At 35.8% G+C, this 21876-nt stretch overlaps 1 protein-coding gene across 1 annotated transcript in view; it reads right to left on the bottom strand.

Annotated features, from left to right (window-relative positions):
• LOC149287379 (protocadherin-23-like) overlaps positions 1 to 21876 on the bottom strand; it is a 143692-nt gene that overhangs the window by 7050 nt on the left and 114766 nt on the right. Inside the window, exons 7-20 of the mRNA XM_089492889.1 lie at positions 19884 to 20894; positions 19091 to 19278; positions 18510 to 18609; positions 17200 to 17357; positions 15716 to 16556; positions 14516 to 14755; positions 12268 to 12402; positions 11121 to 11330; positions 9588 to 10445; positions 8961 to 9074; positions 8000 to 8211; positions 5283 to 5434; positions 2568 to 2698; positions 226 to 512 (exon numbers count right to left, since the gene is read on the bottom strand). Coding sequence (XP_089349015.1) covers positions 226 to 512; positions 2568 to 2698; positions 5283 to 5434; positions 8000 to 8211; positions 8961 to 9074; positions 9588 to 10445; positions 11121 to 11330; positions 12268 to 12402; positions 14516 to 14755; positions 15716 to 16556; positions 17200 to 17357; positions 18510 to 18609; positions 19091 to 19278; positions 19884 to 20894 — 4637 coding nt within the window. The remainder of the gene's footprint in view (positions 1 to 225; positions 513 to 2567; positions 2699 to 5282; positions 5435 to 7999; positions 8212 to 8960; positions 9075 to 9587; positions 10446 to 11120; positions 11331 to 12267; positions 12403 to 14515; positions 14756 to 15715; positions 16557 to 17199; positions 17358 to 18509; positions 18610 to 19090; positions 19279 to 19883; positions 20895 to 21876) is intronic.

Here is a 21876-nt window from a genome sequence, read left to right as displayed (position 1 = left end):
AATAATCATATTCTTCCCAATGTGAAATTTAAACAATTTTATACATTGGATTTAAAAGACACACAGAGAGTTGATGAGACATTTCTAAAAAAAAAGTCCAATTTGGTGCCAAGCACTCACTATGGTTTTCCACCGGGTAAAGGAGCACTTTACATTTAGGCCAAAAAGGATTTTCTTAGATTTCTGTGAGCATTATTGTCAGCTGTTATGTGTAGATGTGTTTACCTTGTAGGATTCTTGAGTAAATACTGGTGGATTGTCATTTACATCTATAACCTTGATTGTGAGTTCAGCCTCTGTCTGGTGTACTGTATCAGATGCCTGAATTCTCAGATTATATTGAGATGTTTCCTCATAATCCAATGGAGCAATTAGAGTCACGATTCCATTAAATCTGTCAATGGCAAATTGCTTCCCAGGATTTCCATCCTCTGTGAAGCTGTACAATAACAGAGGTGTCAGATCCACGTCATTGGCTGCTATACGTGTTACAGTGAAACCAGGTGAAGAATCTAGGAAGTTAAGCAGATGATAAGATGTTAACAATGGTAAATCAACTTATTATAGTTTTCCTGGACATTTAACAATTAAAAAGATCATAACTAACCATATAATTATTCTGTGCCTGGGTGGAGAGTGTATCTGTTGGATGGTCATTGAAAACAATGTTTTACACAATGCTTTACTTCCCACCCCATCCAAAATTGTTCATCCCTGGATTTCTAATAAACACTATCCCAAATCCTTCTGTGGAGCCCCCCAGTTGCCATAACTTACTTGTTCAAATAAACTGCAGTAGTCTTCAAGAAACTAGAATTATTCTGATAGTTACTTGCATTTTGGCATTCATATAAAAACAAAAACATTTGTGGAAAGAACCATAGGTTGATCCTGGGGCAAGGGGTCCAAATTCTTTAAACAGGGCTAGCCCAATATGACTCTTAACATTGGGTCAGCTCACTCTGGATATGGACGGATGCTCAGCAGGGTAACATAACATGTTACATGGAACTGCAGTGGTAGTGCTTCATATGACATCACATTTGATCAGAAGGAAAGTCAGGTGCCAGGCAATATATGGTTGAGTGAGCTGCAATTGAGTGTGTGTGAAAGTGAGTTAGATTGTGTGTGAGAGCAGGTTTGTGTCTGTGTGAATCTTAAGATCAGACGTTCCTTTGGTCTTTAATGGAACAAAGTTTTGCATCCTTTTAGTTACACAGCTTTATGAATATAAGCAAAGTTCCTGGTCCGATAGACATTTTGTACATGTTTAGCATACTTGCTTCTCATGTCCAGATATTACATTGTAAAAACACACTTGTCATCACCAACAGTTTATAGAATCATTAAATAGTATTTATCAAAACTGCGTATAAGCTGTGTACTTTCCCCAAATTGCAAATGTTTTGCCAATCCTCCCCTTTTATGCAGCTACCTTACACAAGGTCTGACACCTAACATAGTTTCCTTTCATCATATGGGTAATAGACAGGAGAACCTTAGGAGAGAAAATTCTACTGTATCTTGCAGAAACTGTAATTGTATAAGTATATTGCAATATATTTTTTCAAAGAGTAATTGAGCATATCAGAAAAATCTTCCTATATAATTTTATCACCTATATGCACTTGAAAATGGGAACCAAAAATGACATATCATTTTGACAAAAGCTTCTTACTGGAGAGACTTGACTCATATGTGTGCTTTTAGATTTATACTTAACTATACTTAACTTTGGCCTTTAAATATCCCAAGAATAATTTTCAAATCCGGCTAATGTTAACTAAGGTGTTTAGAAGGCTACTTTGATACTTCCCAAAAGAGAAACTTGCCAGGGTCAATCATTTCTCAAAATCTAGAGAATATCTCATATTTGTACAATTCTTGGGAAATTCATAGCAACTCAAGGAGCTTGTTGTGCTCTTGAATTGAATCCCTGTTGAAGTTAATTGGGACTGAAATCGCAGGCTGAGGAAGACGCAGAGCAATTGAATTTGCCATGGTTTCCACCCACTACTGAGAACATGTGGACTAAACTTTTTGGCTTACAAGATTTGATCTGCAAATAGTGAATTTGCTAAGTATTTGAACAACCTACAAGTTTGCCTTGAATTATCCTTCTGTTTAGCTTCTGCTTAATGCACAGATTAATGAATAAACTGACGTGACTAGCAGAAGTCACAGCACTTGCAGAAAAGGTGAGACAGAAGAAAGCTAAAGGAAAGAAGTGAATGGGTAAGTAAGAAGATTAGCAAATGTGCAGCAGAGAGTTGGGTCCCTGAAACCAAGGGCCATGAACATTTACAGCCTGTTAATGCATTTTGGAAGAATTACGCAAACTGCCCTATGTAGTCAATTAGCAGGCAAACGTAAGGACATGAAGATATCCAGCCAATTGGTCATCTGTGGAAGAGTTACACAGACTGCTCTATGCACGGTACATTGCTTTGCTCATTTTTGCGAACTCCTTTGGTAGATATGTGTTCACACATAATTGAGGAGGTAAAGTTGAGCTTTAATTCTTTGTTGCCTTATTACAGTATGCCATCTTGACAATGGTAACTTACTTTCAGCAATGAACACCGTTTCCAGCGGTGGGATAGTAGGTGCATTATCATTGATATCCACAACCAGCACTAATACTTCACATGTTGCCGAAAGGCTAGGAGAACCTCGATCAGTTGCCTGAAGAACTAGCCTAATAGGAGAAATAAAAGTAAATGCATATAAACAAAACATGGATTCCATAACCGGTAATTTGGTATACGTCACTCTATGACTTTCAGACACATACAATTGGATTGTAACACATTTTCTTTTCACCATTTTTAAGGTAATAAAAATTAAGAGTAGAACTATTGTTCAAACTCAGTAAGTTTTCATTTAGGAGTAAAAGGGAAGATTGGGGTGATCTGAAATATTTTAGTAACGCAAAAATCCTCACAAACGTCCATATCATTAAACTAACATCCAATTTCAGTGCTAAATCAATATTAATTTTTTCCTCAAGATTGCAGGACAAAAACACTGTTTATGCAATATTTCATCAGAAAAGTGAATTTATCTTATGTGCTGCAAATAATAAAAAAAGTATTTCAAAACATATGTTCAAATTGTGATGATTTGTTTAATATTATTTGCCAATGCCTTTATTTGGAAAATTATTGGGATTGCAATACCCAATTTCTCTTCCACCGTATCACCAAGGAATACATATGATTTTCTCGGAAAACAATATTAATACCTGACAGTTTCCCACAGCTGGAAGTTAGAGGTCAAATCTGAGCAAGCATTCACCCACCACTGGGTATGACAATAAAGAAGGTCTTTGCCAGATTTTATCAGCCCCAGTCTTTCCTCTGTCCCTATAGACTACCTTCACAAATAGTCCGGTTTCAGTTACAAAGAGAGACTTAAAAGCAATCTGCATGGAGCGTAGTGAAAAATAACACTTATATATCTCTCTTCCAAAAATAGCTCAGTGTAGTGATTGACGGACTGTTACTGCTAATGGTGCAGAATTCTGTAGCTTAAACCTCAATGGGAACAACTGATCTTCCATGGAACCTGGTCAACAAGAAAACTTGGAAAGTTGTGTAAAATAACTAGGATTTAAGACCAAACTTAGTGATACTAACTCATTCTTGAAGCCCGGAACATGCTTTTGTTCTACATTTTTACTTGTGATTTATAGCTATACTGCAGTAAGTATATGGAAACAGGCCAACAAGAAGAAACAAAAATTCTCTTAAGTGTTTTCCCCGAGCACTATAATTAATGACTTGTTATTTCTAAACCGGCACCTCTGGATTTTAAACATATTTTAAGAAATAATAAATGTTAGACAAACACTTAAGGAAAAGTTACTAATGGACTGTTACACATTTTGCAAAGGGTCCGTTTTCCTATATGATGAATAGCGTCAGCCCCCTTGCTATATTTCACGTCTAGGCTTTCATTTGTAAGCTTTCCTGGATGTTCTGCGGAGATTACCCAGGGAATTTGATCTGAGATAATACCTAGAATTATTTTTGTAATAGTTTGTCAAACTTGTGAGTACTTTACATAGAGATTCAAAGACGTCAGAGCCATGTTACAAATACGGGTGTGATCCGTATGAAGTTTTTTGCAAAACTGACACATTATATATATTTAAATGAAGCAGAGAAAAATTTATTGTCGAATATTCTTGAATTTATCATTAAATCATTTTAATTAATTAGGTAAGCTTGATGAATTAAATAAAACACAGCCAGCACAGCTAACATGGCTTTATAGGTGAGGGAGTCTTGGGGCAATGTATGATGTTTTTCTTTGTGGTGTGCAGCCTTCTGACAATATTTACGTGCCGATGATACTCTGTTATTGGGCTGCAGGGCATCACATGTATCTACACCAGACATGGAACATATCTCTGCCCCATCAAAAGTTATGCTGGGCCAGTACAGGCGCATGTCCACATGCATTGCACTTTAAGCTACCCTATGAGTCAGCAACTTAATAATTCCCTAGGTAAATGGAGGTAACTTCGTTATATATAGTTATATGGGAACCAGTAGGCTATCAGTATCAATGAAACTCTACATACCTACGTAAAATCTTGGCATAATAAAGAGTAAATAACCTCAAGTTAAGCCTTGAAAAGTTGTGTAAAATATGCAATTTCGATGAACTTCAGATGTGAGGAATGTAACGGATTAGAGCAGGGATGCCATGATGTGCATCTAAAACTTGAACATTTCCATTAATAGGCACAATAAACTTGAATCTTTTACTTTGTTTTTTCCTTCAGTTTAACTGAGGATACTTTCAATAACAATAAAGGACCATTTTACCTACCGGCAGCAGAATTCTGCCAAAAAGTGACAAAGCTAGTCATAAATTCCCAATCCTGAAGTTTTTGCCTCTCTCGCACCACCTTTACAAAGGCTGCCTGAACCAATCAACAACTGTCCGCAAATTAACAAATTAATTTAGTAGGGAGGAATGATCATAAAGTTAAGGTAGCTGTTCCATAGTATATATATCTAAGGTGGACCTTTAATACACATACACGTACAACACTTATTATAATCTATACAACATTTCATCTGGGGACATACATGATGAAAATGAAAACACTGCATTGATCAGTGCAAGCGTTCAGATGGCTTGATGAGGATGCTGGCTGAGTGTTAGGAGGAAAGATTGTACGCTACTCAAAAAAGATGGGTTTTCAGAGATCTTTTGAGTGGGGAGCGGTAATGACTGTAGAAGAGAGAATACACATTACATTGACTCACCTGTACGATGATTTAATTTCCCGATCAAGGATTGCATTTGTTGAAAGAGTGCCTTGCCGTGAATCAATGGTAAAAGCATTATTTTCATTACCTCCTGTTATAGAGTAATCTATCTGCCCATTTATTCCAGAATCTGCATCTACAGCAAAAACCTGCCATGGAATAAGTGAAAAAATATATATTCACATCCTGTGTATGTGCTTCGACGTATGCACATACAGAAGTGTAGCATTTAATACACCTTTATACCTTTAAAATTTATTTTTGATTATATTGAATTTTAGAAGAAGAAAAAGACTTGCAGTGCCCTGTTGATACCCTTTTAATATTGCAACCATATAATCCACATGGGTGCACTGAATGAAGATACTGACATGTGGTTTGAAACCTGCAGCATTCATATCATGCCTCCCATTTATATTCAGTGACTGTAATACAAAATGTTCTCTTATACTTATTGGGAACATTTACTTCAATAACAGTAGTTGAGTTTTTATCACTCAATAAATAAGTGTAACATGTATTAGGTACAAGAAACATTACCGTTTCCAAAGACTTGCAAAGGTTGAGAAACTTTAAACAGACACGAAAGAATCAAAAGGAAAATGAGAAAATAAAGGAAACACAGGGAAAAGAAACAGACAGTATAATATAGACACCAAGAGACAGGGCAAAGGGGTACAGTTAGTACAAAATGTTATTCAAGTCTGATCTTTAGTTTAAAACCGAACTCATGAAACGCCTAATCCCAATGTGTCCCTTCGCACTGTGGAGTGATCTGATCTAGAAAGGGACTCTAGTGTCCCACTAAAAAACAACGAGCATTTCTGGGAAACGTATGGCGACTCGGTGATACAACTTTCCTTTCCATTTCACTTGTGAGTTCAACCTTGAAAACAATGAGAACTAAAGGACTGCAACAAGCGGTAGAATAATGGCGAATTACTCATCTAGATAATCAATTCCCGTGGGTTCCTGTGAGTAAGGGTTAACAGAAGAAAAGAACCAGGTAGGGGAATAAAGGAAGGTAAAATTTAGGACATTATGTGACCATAACAAACATGGGCTGACATGATGATGTAAACTTTAGCTGTACAGCAATACAAGAAATGTATTTAGTCATTTTCTCTTCATTTCATAGCAGACAAACTTGACATGTGTACAATAAAATACAATAAAATGACAATACATAATATAAATATCACTGAGATGAGGACAATTCATGCAGATCCAGAAAACGGGAATATAGACGCTCCAACACAAAAGGTGTGTTTCTGAACCATGTATGTTGCTTATTAAACTATAAGCATCATGGCATGTGTTTGTTTGGTATATAGAGCTGCAAAATGTGAGGTTTTAGAATAGTAGCACAGTGTAATTTTGGTTATTCAGAAAACGATACCAGGGGAATTGATCATGACTTATTTATGTAAATACTAGACCGAAAGAAAAAAACAAAAATGCTTAAATTGTAGTTGTAGAGTGTTGCTTTGTTTGTGTGAACATCTGCAAAAACATTAACAATTTCCCAGTTTGATTAAACCACTTTTGCAGTTGTTTCATTCTCCTAACTGCAAAACCTTCCAAAGGATATAGGCAATATTAGGCAATTAATTAATGGAGTCCTAGTTTCATGTTAAAATGATCTTAGAGTCTGTAGTGCATTTTACCACATGCAAAAGGGTGCAGCCACTCTTGAGTTGTTGGAGTTTTTCTGTCTTATTTAACTCCTCCCCAGCTGCCTGAATTGAAAGCAGGGGGCATACTTCAGTATGCTTCCTGCACAAGCTCAGTATACGCTTCTGCAAGTATGAATTGAGCTTTCACTGAAGGAAGTGGGAGTAGCAGCAGCTAATCGCATGTATGCTATTTGAGGATTGATGTTTTGCTAGCATACATGTTCCTGGCTGTGCTTCAGTGACTTTAATGGAAGTGCTGCTAAGCATGTGCAAGAAGTTTATGTACTAATGCTTCCTGCTTTCGGTAGAGGCAGCCAGGTGGAAAAGGAAGAAGTCTCATTTTTTTAACCCCAATAACGAAATAATGCAAGCTTCAGTTTGTATGCAGTAAAGTACATTATAGTACATGCAAAAAATTCTAACATGCATTAAAAATTAAAAAAACACTTTTGGGGATGTATTGGATCTTTATTTGGCTAAGTTACTCAATGATGCATGATTAAAGCATAATTAATAGTTTAATTCAATCCAGTTTATTTTCAGTTGCTGATTGTAATAGGAAATCTGCAAACTTCAATGCAGCATCAATAAGAAAAGCTGATGCTGCATTTTAGTCACATTTTGTATTTTTGTAAGGATATTCGTTCATACGTGAGCTACAGACAAATGTTCAGATACATTGTATCATCAAGCGTCTAAAGGGAGAAAGTTTATTATTATGTGAAATACTCAGTCACACTTAGGTCAATGAGAAAAGCTACAGCCCTGATTAAGGAAGACAACTTCATCCTATTTTCATACAAAACGGTTCCATATTTACATTATATTTGCTCAGGAGACAAATTTAAGGCCAAGTTTTGTGCTGATCAAATGTAATTTCTTTCAACAACATTTATATGAAATGCAAGAAATTTGGAAAAGTGCTTAGTGCTGATATATTCCATGAAATGTTAAATCCTATCATAAACAAACATCTGTCTGTGATGTCAGCTATTATAAAAAAAACAACTATTAAATGAAAAAAACAAGTGTAATTACCTGAATTATGAAGGTATTATGGACCTGACCTTCCAGTACCGAGGTTATGTGATGACTTCTATCAAATACTGGTGAATTATCGTTCACATCTTGAATTAAGATTAACACACTACAGTAAATCACAAATGTGTGTGTTTCAGCAGAAACAACCAGGCTAATTTTATTTCTGAGTTCAAAGTCCAGGAAAGTTGGGTCTTTCACCTTGAGCTCCCCTGTTTAGTCAAATAAAGAGATTGCAGCTATTAGTGAAGATACTGTGCATTTAATCCTTCAAATTATTTTGTTATTTCCTATAGAATGTTCATTAAATTAAAAAAATGTAGTCACATGAAAATACATGATTTCCTATATTTTTATTAATGTACTTTATTTATACAGTGCTTCTTACAATAAGGAACCACACTCTGGCTAGCAAAGGGAGTGTATCCTAATGGCAGTACACCCATGCCTGGTGATCACTCGTCCAAGACAATCAAGTAAAGTTATTTTAAGGATATGCTGCATGGAGGGTGAAGTAAGCCATATACCTAAATTGGTTTTGTGCAGACTGATGAAAGTATGAATGGAATACAATAGTGGGCAGACACAGACGTAGGGTGAAAAACTAATGGAGATAATTGAGGACAAGCAAAGGAAAAAGCTATGCATATTTATACAGAAAAATGAGCAGAAAGGGACAAAAAAAATATTGTCTCCGAGAGTGTAGAAAGATTGGGAGCAATTGTACATGGTTTGGCTTTTTCAACTATATTCCACCTATTTCCACCGATGTCATATGGGTCATTGCCTATAGTTTGGCTACAAAGTATTTTTTTAAAAAGTGCATGACGAATGGACAACAGTGTCAGGGATCTAATGTCAACCTTCACGATATTCAAGGTGACAGAATTAAAGGAAAATGTGCACTTGGTGAAAAAAAAAGTGAAAGCATGAAGCAATATAGAATTATTTGCATGCTTACCTGTAATAGAATTCATTGTAAAGGCTTCTCCTTCGTCTCCACTTAAAATGCTATAATGTATAGTTTCTACACTTGGTCTATGGTGATGTGCCGCTACTGTAATGACTGTTGTACCTGTTTTGAAAAATACATAAGACGTGTTGAAACATATTTTACTGTTTACATTAAATGAACAGTGTAGTCCTCTGCGTGGCACGTCTATGTTAAGTGAGAATAGGATGATACATTTTGGACAAAGTTGGCTCCTGTATAGTCTGGCTTTTATAGATAACAGCATAGGGAGGCAAACTTGAGCATCGGCAGGTAAATCCCCCAATTTTATCACAATTTTCCCCACCCACTTAAAGCAGCCAAGTAGTGGCAAGAAATGTTGGATCATAGTGGAAGAATTAAGATTTTGAAGAATGGCTGCAGATTCTGTGCCAGATAAGTGCTTTATTTATTTAGTATTTTTTTTGTTTTGACAGAATATATACAATATTAGAGTACCCACACATTCTTCTATAGTAGGAGCGTGAGGGGCGTGTCCTTTTAAAAAAGTGGAAAGACATTAAGGATTATAGTCTACATTGTCCCTTTTTATCAATCTACCCCCCACTGGACTATACTGCTGCACTTTGAACTGACCTTGTTCCATGTTTTCCAGGACAATTGCTTCATAGACACTTCTCACAAACGATATTTCTTGTTCTAGGTCTTGTATGCTAATATTCACAAGACCTACAGTTGTCTTTGCTGGGAAGCCAAGATCTGAAGCCTCCACTTTGAGAATGACACTCCTAAAATCAGATGGCAGAGGTATTTGGAGTTTGACCTCTCCAGTTTCTTTGTTAACATGAAACAATGGATTGGTTGGTACCATATTGAACACCACTTTGCCACTCAACCCAAGGTCTGCATCACTTGCATGTAGCGTGGCAATAGTTTCATTGACCAAGATATCGGGAGTAATAACGACATGGACAGGGTTCACAGAAAAAACAGGGCTGTTATCATTTATATCCTCGACATGTACAAGTACTTTAACCGTAGAACTTTTTGGCCCAGCAGTACTGCAGTCACATGCCATCACCCTAAATGTATATTGATGCTTAAGTTCTCTGTCTATCACCCTTGTTGTCGCGATACTGCCGGTTGTACTGTTAATACTAAAAAAGCCTTGGGTGTCATCAATTAGAGAATATCTTATTTCTCCACTTAAGCCTTCATCTACATCTGAAGCTGAAAGGTTGAGAACCACAGATCCAACAGTTAAGTCCTCCCTCACAGATGTGCGATACTGGCTCTTAGAAAACGTAGGTGGATTGTCATTTTCATCCAAAACGGTAATGTGCAGTTTGGCTGTGGTGCTTTTCCGGGGGCTGCCCAGGTCATGGCATTCCACGATAATGGTAAAATTGCTGACATGCTCTCTATCTAAACTGCGGGTGGCCCAAAGCTCCCCTGATGTGTTATTAATGGCAAAATATTCTCCCGTGTTCCCACCTTCAAAAGGAAACAAAGAGACAAAGTGTGAAATACATGCACACGGAAATATATGTCATGGTAATACCATACAAGAATCTGTTAATTCTAATAACATGAAACATTTCTGCTTGTACAGCTCACGCGTCTCTGTCACTTAATTGCCCTGTGTTTGAGTTAAAAGACGATTTTTTTTATTGAAATATGTGGGTGGCACTGACTGCAAATACAGAAATTACTTTGCCAGATGTGATTCTCTTTGCATACCTTGTTACACGTGTACCTGAATACTATGCTGCATACACTAAAGAGAAAAAGTATTCTTGGATTGCTATGCATTTATATGAAATGTATAGATGCATTGTGATACTGAACTTGAATGACACATAGAAAATAATTGGTTCTGGAAACTATAGAGGCTTATTATACTTTAATATTTATACATTTTATACATGTACAAATTTGCCCTTATCCACTGCAGGAGTGCAGCAGGTTATCTGACTATGGGATATAACAAAATCTATTTAAAAGTCGATTTAAATCTGGTATATGTCAAAATAAAAATTAAAATATTTACTAAGCAGATTTCCTGGATTTCTAAATGTATAAATTGTTTCAGCACATGGCTGGCAGTAGACAGTATATAATGTCAATATAAACAGCTGTTCAGACAGTTTAGCAAGCATCATTAATTACCAATTATTTGGAAGTGGACCTTCCCATTGTTGCCAGAATCCCTGTCTAGAGCCAGTATTGTGTGGATAATTCCCAATTCTTGGTTCTCTGGGACCTGAATCTCCGCATCAGGAAGTAAAAGCTCTGGGGCATTATCATTTTCGTCCAGGACCGTGATCATAATGGTTGTTGTACTGGAGAATGATGGGAAGCCACCATCTGTTACCAGCACTAGCAGAAGAGAAATAGTAGAAACTGGTTTAACTATTATGGTTCAGCATTTATATTATATAAATAACAAAATCCCGTTCTTCTTTAATAGTATAGGATATTTCAAGATTTTATTTAATCATCTGTAAATATGTCTTTAAAAATATAATTTCGTAGGGAAAGAGACGCATATTGCTTGCAATCAGCTACTGGAGATGAATTAATGCTAAATCATACCTTATAACTGTATACATTTAGGGCATTAAATTATTTATTTAAAACTATTAAATAAATAATGAAGTAATTAATTGTGTGCTTTCTGACACCAGATTGGAGAGGGATGGTGAGATACAGGGCTTTGAAGGTGCTGTAGGGAAGTTCTCTCACTGCCCGCTGTAAATCTAGTTGGGGTACTTTTTACAGAATGACACAGGTAGACAACTCTGGGGAACTATACATTTTCCAATTCCTTTGTTATATTCTCACTCTTGTATTCCTCTTTTACCTTATCTTCCAACCTACATTTCTGTTCTACAATAAAAGAGTAGTGTATTGTCTCTCCTACTACAATAGTAAATAGAAGTATGTAAGCATCTGTAAACATCTGTTAGAGAGAATTATGTTAATACCATACTTCATATACGAGTAATATTACAGATGCAGCGAAAAACGGTGAGCAATAAACAATGCCAGATTTTTCAAAAATCCAAATGTATATAAATAACAAAACAAATGTATTTTTTATGAACTAATTTTATTTCCTGGCTCTGCAGATTATTATTATTATTATTATTATTATTATTATATTGGTCTATTTATTGTTCTATCATTGTTCTATTTTTGTGGCGCTGAAGATTAACAAATAGAACATTTACAATAGAAATAAACCTCAATAACACAGCTGTAAACAAAATAGAAAAGGATGATTCCTAAAGTCTAGGCTCTTGTCCTAGGTTACCTTTGATGAAGAAGTTCTCCTGTTCCTCTCGGTCAAACGTGGTTGCTGTCACTAATTCTCCGGTGTGTGCGTTTATCTTGAAAAGCACATGTGCTGGGCCTGGGGCAATCTGATATGTGAGTAGAGAGTTTATTCCTGGAAAAATTAGGCATCAGTTAAATAAGCACAGAGGTGATTGTATATCACGTTTAATGTAAAAAAGAAAAAAATCAGCAGCCAACAGTTTATAGATAACATTTTAGGATGATTTGATTTTAAGAAACAATAAATCTTTATTTTTATGATCTCTGTAAATCAAATCTTGAATTGCTTCACAGATATCTCCATAAGAAGCAATGATTCACTTCTGAAATCCCCCTTGTTGCCATAGTTTTAGTGAAGGGACAGCAAATGAAGAACACAAACTTCCAATGCATTTCACTGGCATTCAAATGAAATACTGAAGGTTTTACAGGGCTCTTCTACAAGAAGAAGAAGCCAGTACTGGAAACTAGACTTCTTTGCCCATCAGGAAAGCTGCACATTTTGTGCTCCATCCACTCTCTCTCACAAATAACTTCTACTTGGAAAACATTGTCTGCCTTGATACAGAACCCCATACAACATAGAACCCTCAAAACACGCTTATCTTAAAATTATAGTGAAAAAGGCCATGCTTGAAGTCACTTAACAACACAGTGAGCAAATCTTTTTTTCAGGTTTGTTTTACTAAATGAAAACTAGACTTGTGCATTCGTCTTCAGGCGAACATGAAAACAAACACGAAGAGTGCGTTTCTCCCGGCCAAGTTATGGCACCAGGATTTTAAAAGTCCACTAGAGTCGCTCGTACAGACTTTTAAAATCCTAATGCAGCAACTTGGCCTACAGAGACCACTTGTCTCCCTGCTCTATCAGTTAAATGTCCGTAAACGCGACTTTATTGGTCGTTCATACGGACATTTAACTGTTGCAGCAGGGAGACCGGTGGTTGATGGCAGACGAGCCCCCTGCTGGCGACCAATAGAGTTGCTCATACGGACTTTTAAAATCCTGGTGCCGTAACTTGGCCGGGAGACTGGTTTTCCCAAAGACGAGCACGAAGACGAGCACGAAGACGAACACGAAGACCTCCTTGGTGCCCAAGTCTAATGAAACTTTTAAATCCTGGTGCCGTAACTTGGCCGGTAGACTGGTTTTGCCGAAGACGAGCACGAAGACGAACACGAAGACCTCCCTGGTGCCCAAGTCTAATGAAAACTCAATACTATTAAACTATAATAAAAGCAACCTAATCATACCAGCTAGTAATTGGTTTTCCCATTATCAGACCTTGCAAAAGTGATTATTATCTCTTCGTTATAGAGAGCCAACAATTTTGCTTCTTATAGTACATATATGGTATTTAAGTGGTATGACAAAACTAGAATTGACAGACTAAACCAATACATTAGGTAAAGCCCTGCTTACACAGTGATCTAATTGTATTCACCCAATCTAGAGCATGTACTGTTTCTTGGCTCATTGGAAAAATAATAACACTATAATGAGTGAGCATAAACCTGGGAAAGCCATTTAGTTTGAATTATGAAACAGCTTGGTGCTCTGTGTTAACTATTAGGGAATGCTAATAAGATTATTAAAGTTATTAAAATAATAGAAGCTACATAATCAGCTAATTCAAGGCATATGCCATCTCCATGTGAGTTTCAAGAAAGATTTGAATAATCTTATTTGACAAATTGTTTAGAATGGTGAAACAGTGACCCGTAGTGGACATATTTGATATTGTCCATGTCCATGTCCATTGTTTCAAAACATTAGAAAGTATTACAGATGTAGGGCAGTCACAAATAATGTGGTTGGACATAGCACTAAGGTACAGTGAGGACCATTTATAGCATAACTAAGTGTAAAGCATCTTAGGCACTGCTTTCTTTCTTATGTTTGTGGTGATCCATGTCCTGCTTATGAATCAATAAAGCCTTTTTTTGTGAACTCTTTGACATACATCATGTAATTTATGTATGTCATTAAGTTGGCTTTATTTTTGTATGATGGGACATAATTTCTGACTTTTACAGTTGTCTAAAGCTTGAGATTCCTAAAACTAAATACTAAATATACTAGAATCCCAAACAGGACAGGGCCAAAAACATATTTATCCCAGCAATTACATTGGCAGTGTGTCTTTTTTCTTTTAAACTATTACAATAGTAGCAGGCAGATTAGATCTGCTAAAAAAACATCTATGTTTCTATGTAAATCACCTGAATCCAAGTCCACTGCTTCTACTTTCATTACATAGATTTCAGGATCCTGGTTTTCAGGAACTGTAGCTTCATACAAAGGTTTCAAGAACACTGGAGACTCATCATTTACATCAATAACAGTGACGGTCAAAGTCTGAGTGGCAGAGAGCCTAGGAGTTCCATCATCCAAGGCTAGAACTGTCAAAACGTAATGGCTCTGCAGCTCACGGTCTATTGGGGAACATAAAGTCAACCACCCTACAAAGGTAAAGAAGGGTTATGTCACATACATGGCACAATGTGCTGTTAACAATGGAAAAAACAGACTGTCCAGAAGTTTACGAATATGTGATGATTTTAAGTGTCTTCTTCTAGAAGTAAATGTGTTTAATGGTGGAATGGATCCACATATATTCAGCAGAAAATGTTGAATGATTTACATCCAGAAAACATGGCAGTTCACTATGGGGCATTTGGGAGCATATTGGGGACATGATACTGAGAGAGGACTAGAGATAATTAATTTGTGTCCCCATCAAACAGTGCATTCTGTGTAAGTCACCCTGTTAATAAATTGGAATGAGTTGCACTGTAAACTTAATAACATCATTTAGTTTTCTATTAGGCAGTACCAAAGTTTATTTAAATTAATTTTAAAACCCACTGTTAAATTTAGAAAATCTTAATTGGTGCCAAGAGTGTGTACTGTTACATGCGGACATGTGAGCTATGCTTCATTTCTCTTTTATTGTAACAGCTGTACACCTGATATTGTCATAACAGATGTTATTTGCTTGGTGATCGTTATAGTTTATGAGCCTGTAGGAATGATTTAAATATTGTTTTGGATTTAATTTACAGTGTTCAGTATCAGTGCACAGCGCTACGGAATTTGATGGCGTTATATAAAACAATAAATAATAATATTAATAATGTTTCATGTGACCAGATGCTCCCTTGCTTAGTGTGGAAGCTATGTGTATCTGCCTATGGGCTATTTAAATACAGATGTGGATACACTTGCATCATGGTCCATCATGAATTAATTAGACATAAACTAGACATAAACAGATCTGACTGGTTAATATTGCTTTTATACATATATATATATATATATATATATATATATATATATATATATATGCCACATATTTTTGCTACATATGTGAACCGCATGGCAGAATTGCCATGTGTAATTTTTTGAGAAGAAAATAATACCTGTCGTTTCTTCCAACCAAAAGGCTTGTTTTGAATTCCCTTCTATTATATGAAACGTAATTTTTCCATTCCTGCCTTCATCTGGATCTTCAGCCACAATGTGATGTATGAGGGAGCCAATCGATGCATCCTCCATAACAGAAGCAACAGGCAATGATACGAAGTACGGACTATTGTCATTGACATCTGTTATGATAATCTGAGCAGTCAGCGAGCTAACTCGGCGCTGTGTTATGTTTACAACCTGGTCTGTTGCAATTATTGTAAGTACAATAGATTCCATTGTCTCTCTGTCCAGTTCTTTGGCTGTGATCAAGGTGCCTTCCCATTCGTGAAGAGTAAAAGGATTTATAGCCGTCTCATCAGCACTTAAAGAATACTTAATTTTGCTGTTCTGAAAACTGCCATCACCATCTTTTGCCTTAAATGTATACACAACAGTTCCAGCAGGAGCAGCTTCACTGACAGCTAACACCAAAATATGATGAGGAAACAATGGGGAATGATCATTTGTATCCTCTATGTCAACTTTAAGATAAACAGAATGATTTTGAGGTGGAGACCAGTTGTTATCTTGTATGTTGATGCTTAAGAGGTAGTGAGGGTTTGTCTCATAATCTAATTGACGGGCTAGGTAAACATCTCCGTTGGAACTGTCAATAACAAAATGCCCCCCATGGTCTTCACTGACTATGTGGTATAGCAGTTCTTTATTCGGTAAAGATGTGTCATAATTTGGCCTTATAGAAGCAATCATTTGTCCAGGTGTAACATTCTCTGGAATCTTAAATGTTATCACTTCTGGAAAAAGCTTTGATCTTTCTTTAACTGTTGGAATTACCTAAAAAAGAAAATTTTGGATGCAACTTATTATTTTTCAAATTTTAAAGGTTTTTTTAATCCAACAGAATTTTACCATTAGCCAGTCATAACTCTTGAAACGATTCATAGAAATTGCTTTACTTATCTATATTCCACTCGGCTTTCTTGCTAGAACAGCAACCCCATTTTGACCAATAATGTACCAGAGAACAGTAGGAAAAAGTGTTTCCCTGGGTCCCCCAACTGTTTTAAATTGTATAAATTGTATAAATATGTTTTAACTTGGCCCTGAGGCATTAATATATTTTTATTTACATATTGGCTTTTATTGTGTAGTTAGTGTGGTGGGGGTTAGTTAGTGGGGGATTTGTTACAGAGGATTACAGTTAGGAAGAGGTTAAGCAAATAAAAAAAACCAAAAAAAAAAACCTTGGTGTGGTTTACAAATCAGGGCAAGTTACCAAATATATTTCTCCCATTTATACTAGTTGTATAAAAGTAATATATATGTAAAACTGTGAATCCATTATTTTTTTAATTAAATTAATAAAAAATAACACCTTACATACACAGTATATGGTTTATAAAAGGCCCCATTGCTCTGGTCCTTAAAGGGTTATATAGATGACAATAATTTGTCATGAAACAAGATGTGTACTTACCTCAATATTAAGAACGGCATATTCCTGTAGGGCAGGGGTTCCTTGGTCACTTGCTGTGACTATCAGCCGGTAAAGGGATTTTACCTTTATAGAAAGAGCTTGGGTTGTCCATATTTCACCACTACTGGAATTAATAATAAAATGACCAAAGGTGTCATCTGTAAAACACATTAAAAACATTTTTTTTAAAGTTTATTTTGCAACGGACATTATATACTATCTTAATAACGTTATTTCATGATATTTAGTTTTATAAATTCACAGACAGCAAGTATATACATTTTTTGTTTAGTAGGCATATTTAATCAATAAAAGGATTTCTGAGAGTAACTAGTTTCTGCAATAACATAAACTGCGGCGTGGTCATTATTCATACCATTATAAACATGCTATATTATATTACACGCTATATTGTTATCAAGTATTGCTTTTTTCCTGGAAATAAATATCTATGGTGCTATTGTATCGTTAAAGCTGCTGGACTGGTGAAGAAAACAAAAAAACAAAAATTGGAGGAAATTTTTTTTTATTCAAAAGGGCTAATCAAAAATAAAAACAAAACAGGAACATTTTCTATTTAAATAGCAAAATAACCGTTCCACGTGCTCTCCTTGTGTGATCTGACAACAACTTAAAACACAAAATAATTTTTTAGAGAAAATATTAATGAGGCAAAATATAACATAATTATTTGTATGGCTGGGAAGATTTGGGCATTCTACAGTACTCTTGTTATTTATATTTAATTTTAAACATGTTACAATTAGCTATGTTTCTGAAATAGCACCATGAAACACAACTTGGAAGAAATTGGGTAAAGTGTAATTGTGGATTTATGATTTTCTCATCTGTATCAGTGTGCGCATGTGTGTGTGTGTTCAGCCCATTAGTCTCTGTCCTGTGGCACTCATACTATAATTACAACCCTAGCACTGATATATTCTGGCCTAGGTTTACTAAGCCTAGGGTAGCAGCCTCTGCCGCTGATCAGTCAGCTAGATTAAATTGCTGATCTCCCAAACGGTCCATTTACACTATGGAGGGCCAAAACATCCCTAGGGTTTCACTTAGCACTTACGAGACAGAGTGCTAGGATATATAACCTCATTTACCAGCATTCAAAACAAGCTAGTTTTTTTTATTATTTTCCTTCCAGTTTAGTAGATTACTAAATGATCACTGAAATGATCTCCTAATCTACACCACATCATTATTTAGATAAATATCATTTATTTCATTGTGGCATTATAGTTAATTTGCCAAGTTTGCAATAGAGTTCTGTCTGTCTTCTTATCTATATTTTTTCTTACCTGCAGACAATGAGTACACAACTGAGCCATTTTTGCCAAGATCTGGATCCTTAGCATATATAGCAGCCACCAATATTTGTCCTGGTTGTCCTTCTACAACCTGAAACAAAAACACAAGCAAGAGTGAGGCACAATGAAACATTACAACTACCATCACAATAAATGCCAACATTTAAACTTGGGAATTTGGCCTGTAACTGTAATATTTAAAACTATACGCCATCACCCACCAAAATACAAGACTATAGAACCCTGTGGAAAAAAACTGTTGATTGGGTATAATCCGTATATCCAGGCTTCAAGCAAAATAGGGGTCATAGTCCTGGAAAAAATGTAGTAGGTCTTATCATGTAACATGTAATGTGTCTGTTGTAGGACACATGTCAGATAATGCCAGATAAAACTTACTAACACATCATGAGCATGGAAATATTCACATACTGCTTTGTCGACATAAAGCAAGAAAAAACAAAACGTTTCCATTGTTAGTAATTGGAGATATACATTGGTTTCCACTAGATGGCACTCAAGTGATTCACAAATATGGCACAACTTTACAGCCATATAAATAAGAAGCAAACCTTGATTCGTAGCTGCTTGCCTGCAGTCAGCTGCGGGAAATATGGCTTGTTATCATTAAGGTCCCTCACTGTGATGTAGACAGTGGTAGTGGCATTACGACGTGGTGTGCCATGGTCAGTCACTAGAACATTAAGCTTATGCTGAGTGTGCTGCTCATGGTCTAATGCAGCGCAGTTTATAATTTCTCCTAAAAACATTGAAAAACAAGATGAATATATATTATTGCTATGATAGAATATAATACACAAATTCTGTATGCTTTTAAGGGTACCTTACCCAGAGCTGCAAAGAAGAAATAGACATGCCTTTGCTTAGAAGCCATAGAAGACTTATTTAGCTATTTTCAAATAGACCAAGGAACCTGATCCTTATAAAAGGTGCACCGTTAAATATTCCTGCAAGTAGATTGTGGCCAAAAATGGTTGATGCGCAAACATGATTGGGTAAACCTACCTTTATATATCCCACCAGTTTAGACTCCAATGGCACTCTACAAATGTAGTTCTCCAGGCATAGCCCCGATCCAGGATATATATTTTGGTTCACTTCTTTACTTGGAACATTTGACCAGACATGCCTCCACTGACCACTACTCAACTATCTAAGTTAGTTAGGACTTACTACCATCCTGCTTAGGCGTAACCAGATTTTACAGTAACAAATACAGTAAATACGAAATATACATATAATAGTATACAAGTGTATAACACACATCTATTGACATTATTATGAATTAGTCAAGTAACTAAGAGATTTGTAATTCATTTTGTCATAGTGATTTTCAATAATTACCTGTTGTTGCACTAATCTGAAAATGATTGCCTTCTGATAAGAGGAAATACGAAAGTTGACCATTTTTCCCTATATCTTTGTCAATTCCGCCTATTCTTCCAATCACACCTTGTGGGACAGGACTTTCCTCGACAGTGAAGCAGTGAATATCCTCATTAAACCCAGGAGAGTTATCATTTTCATCCAACACATTTACAATTACAGATGTAGTTGCAGCTAGCTCCTCACCATTGTCTGTGTACTTTGCAAACACTTCAAGATTGTACATTTTTGTATTTTCATAATCCAGAGAACGGCGTAGAAATATCCACCCTGTACTCCGATGGATTCCAAACGCAACTGAACCAACGATGGGGTTTAAAGAATAAACTATTTTAGACGAAAGGCTTTGAGCACCCAAAATATAGGCTTTGACTTGAAGTATTCTGGAATTTACAGGGAAGTTTTCACTTATCTCAATCTGCTGTACCAAGTTTCCAAAGGTCAGCACATTAACATTTTCCTGTTTTTCCACACTAATAGTTAATGTAAGAAGGGAACTTAGGACTGGGTGTCCATTGTCCTCAGCTATTATCAAAAGAATATACTCACAAGCCATTGTTAAGGTGGAATTGAGGTACAGAATTCCCAGACTTGGGTGGATGCTAAACATATCTTGTTTTTCGCCGGCAATACTGTATGAAATTAATCCATTGTGTCCACTGTCAGGGTCTTTTGCTTGTGCTATATACAAAACAGTGCCATGTAGACTATTCTGATATATGCGTATTCTTTCATTCTCCACAGGGAAATGTGGCGAGTTGTCGTTAACATCAGTTACACTGATATTGACTTGAGTTGTGCTGAAGGCTGAAGAGCTGCCTAATTGAGACTGTATAATAAGCACTACAAGTGGCTGAGATTCACGATCCAGTTCTTTTTTGGTTTTAATAATACCAAACTGAGAGTTTATGGTGAACATATCGTGGAGATCCCCAGATAATATTTTATATGAAACTGGTTCAACAGAATCTGAAAAAAAGTTCAAAAACATAATATTCAGGTTGATTACAGGTAATAATTAATTGCATCCTGTTTTTAATCAGTGTCGCAATGATACCTTTCGTTTTTCCTCTATATAAAATCTGGTGCCTTAATATTTTTGACTTTGAATGATGCAAAATGGCAAATTTCACATTTTTATCATTGAATATAAGAAGTTTGTCAAGCAACCCTATGAAAAAGTATTTGCAAAAAATAATAGGGAATCCTGCTTTACAATTGTGTGCACCAGAAACAGGATTAGCATTTAGAGGTTTAACTTTATATGATCAAGCAACTCATTCGTTGTTGTGTTATCAATACATTATATATATATATATACCATATTATAACAAGATGCAGTAGGGGATGTCCCACAAAACTCATGTAGTCTCTACATATTGTCTTATACTTCCTAATTGTAAACATTTGTACATTTGCCTTTTAATTTTACAACTTTTATTTAGAAGGAAAAAATGGGCAGACTAGATGGGCCAAATGGTTCTTATCTGTCATCAAATTGTATCTATTATTAACATTGAAGCTCTTGGCACAAATAAAGAAAATTAAGAAATATTTCTTGTGATATCCAGTATATATATTATATTATGTACATTTTGTTGGGTAAATGGTATTAATCTGATATATTGATATCATGCTGTGAATGGCACCACTCCGTGCATTTTTCAACACAAGGAAATAACCTTTCCTAAAGTATATTTTGTCTGTATACCTTTGATTGATGGATATCGTGGCCTGAATAATAGTCATTTTAATGTTGACATGATTTGAATGGTAAGAAAGAAGCTCTCTGTTTAATGTACTGACATTAACCTTTGTAAATATGATATTTTTCATTAATATGAAAAGATTCTAAGTTTTTAACTTATTTTCTATTCAGTTTTATAGTTGTTACCTGAAACTCTTTTGACATATCACTGTGAGGCATTTCGGCTTATCCTATTGATATATA

The sequence above is a fragment of the Sceloporus occidentalis genome, unplaced genomic scaffold, assembly GCF_023333645.1.
Source record: "Sceloporus occidentalis isolate IW3139 unplaced genomic scaffold, rSceOcc1.0.p SCAF_61, whole genome shotgun sequence".
NCBI lineage: Eukaryota > Metazoa > Chordata > Lepidosauria > Squamata > Phrynosomatidae > Sceloporus > Sceloporus occidentalis.
Note: the sequence above shows the minus strand (reverse complement) of the source record. Positions and strands in the feature narration are given on the sequence as shown.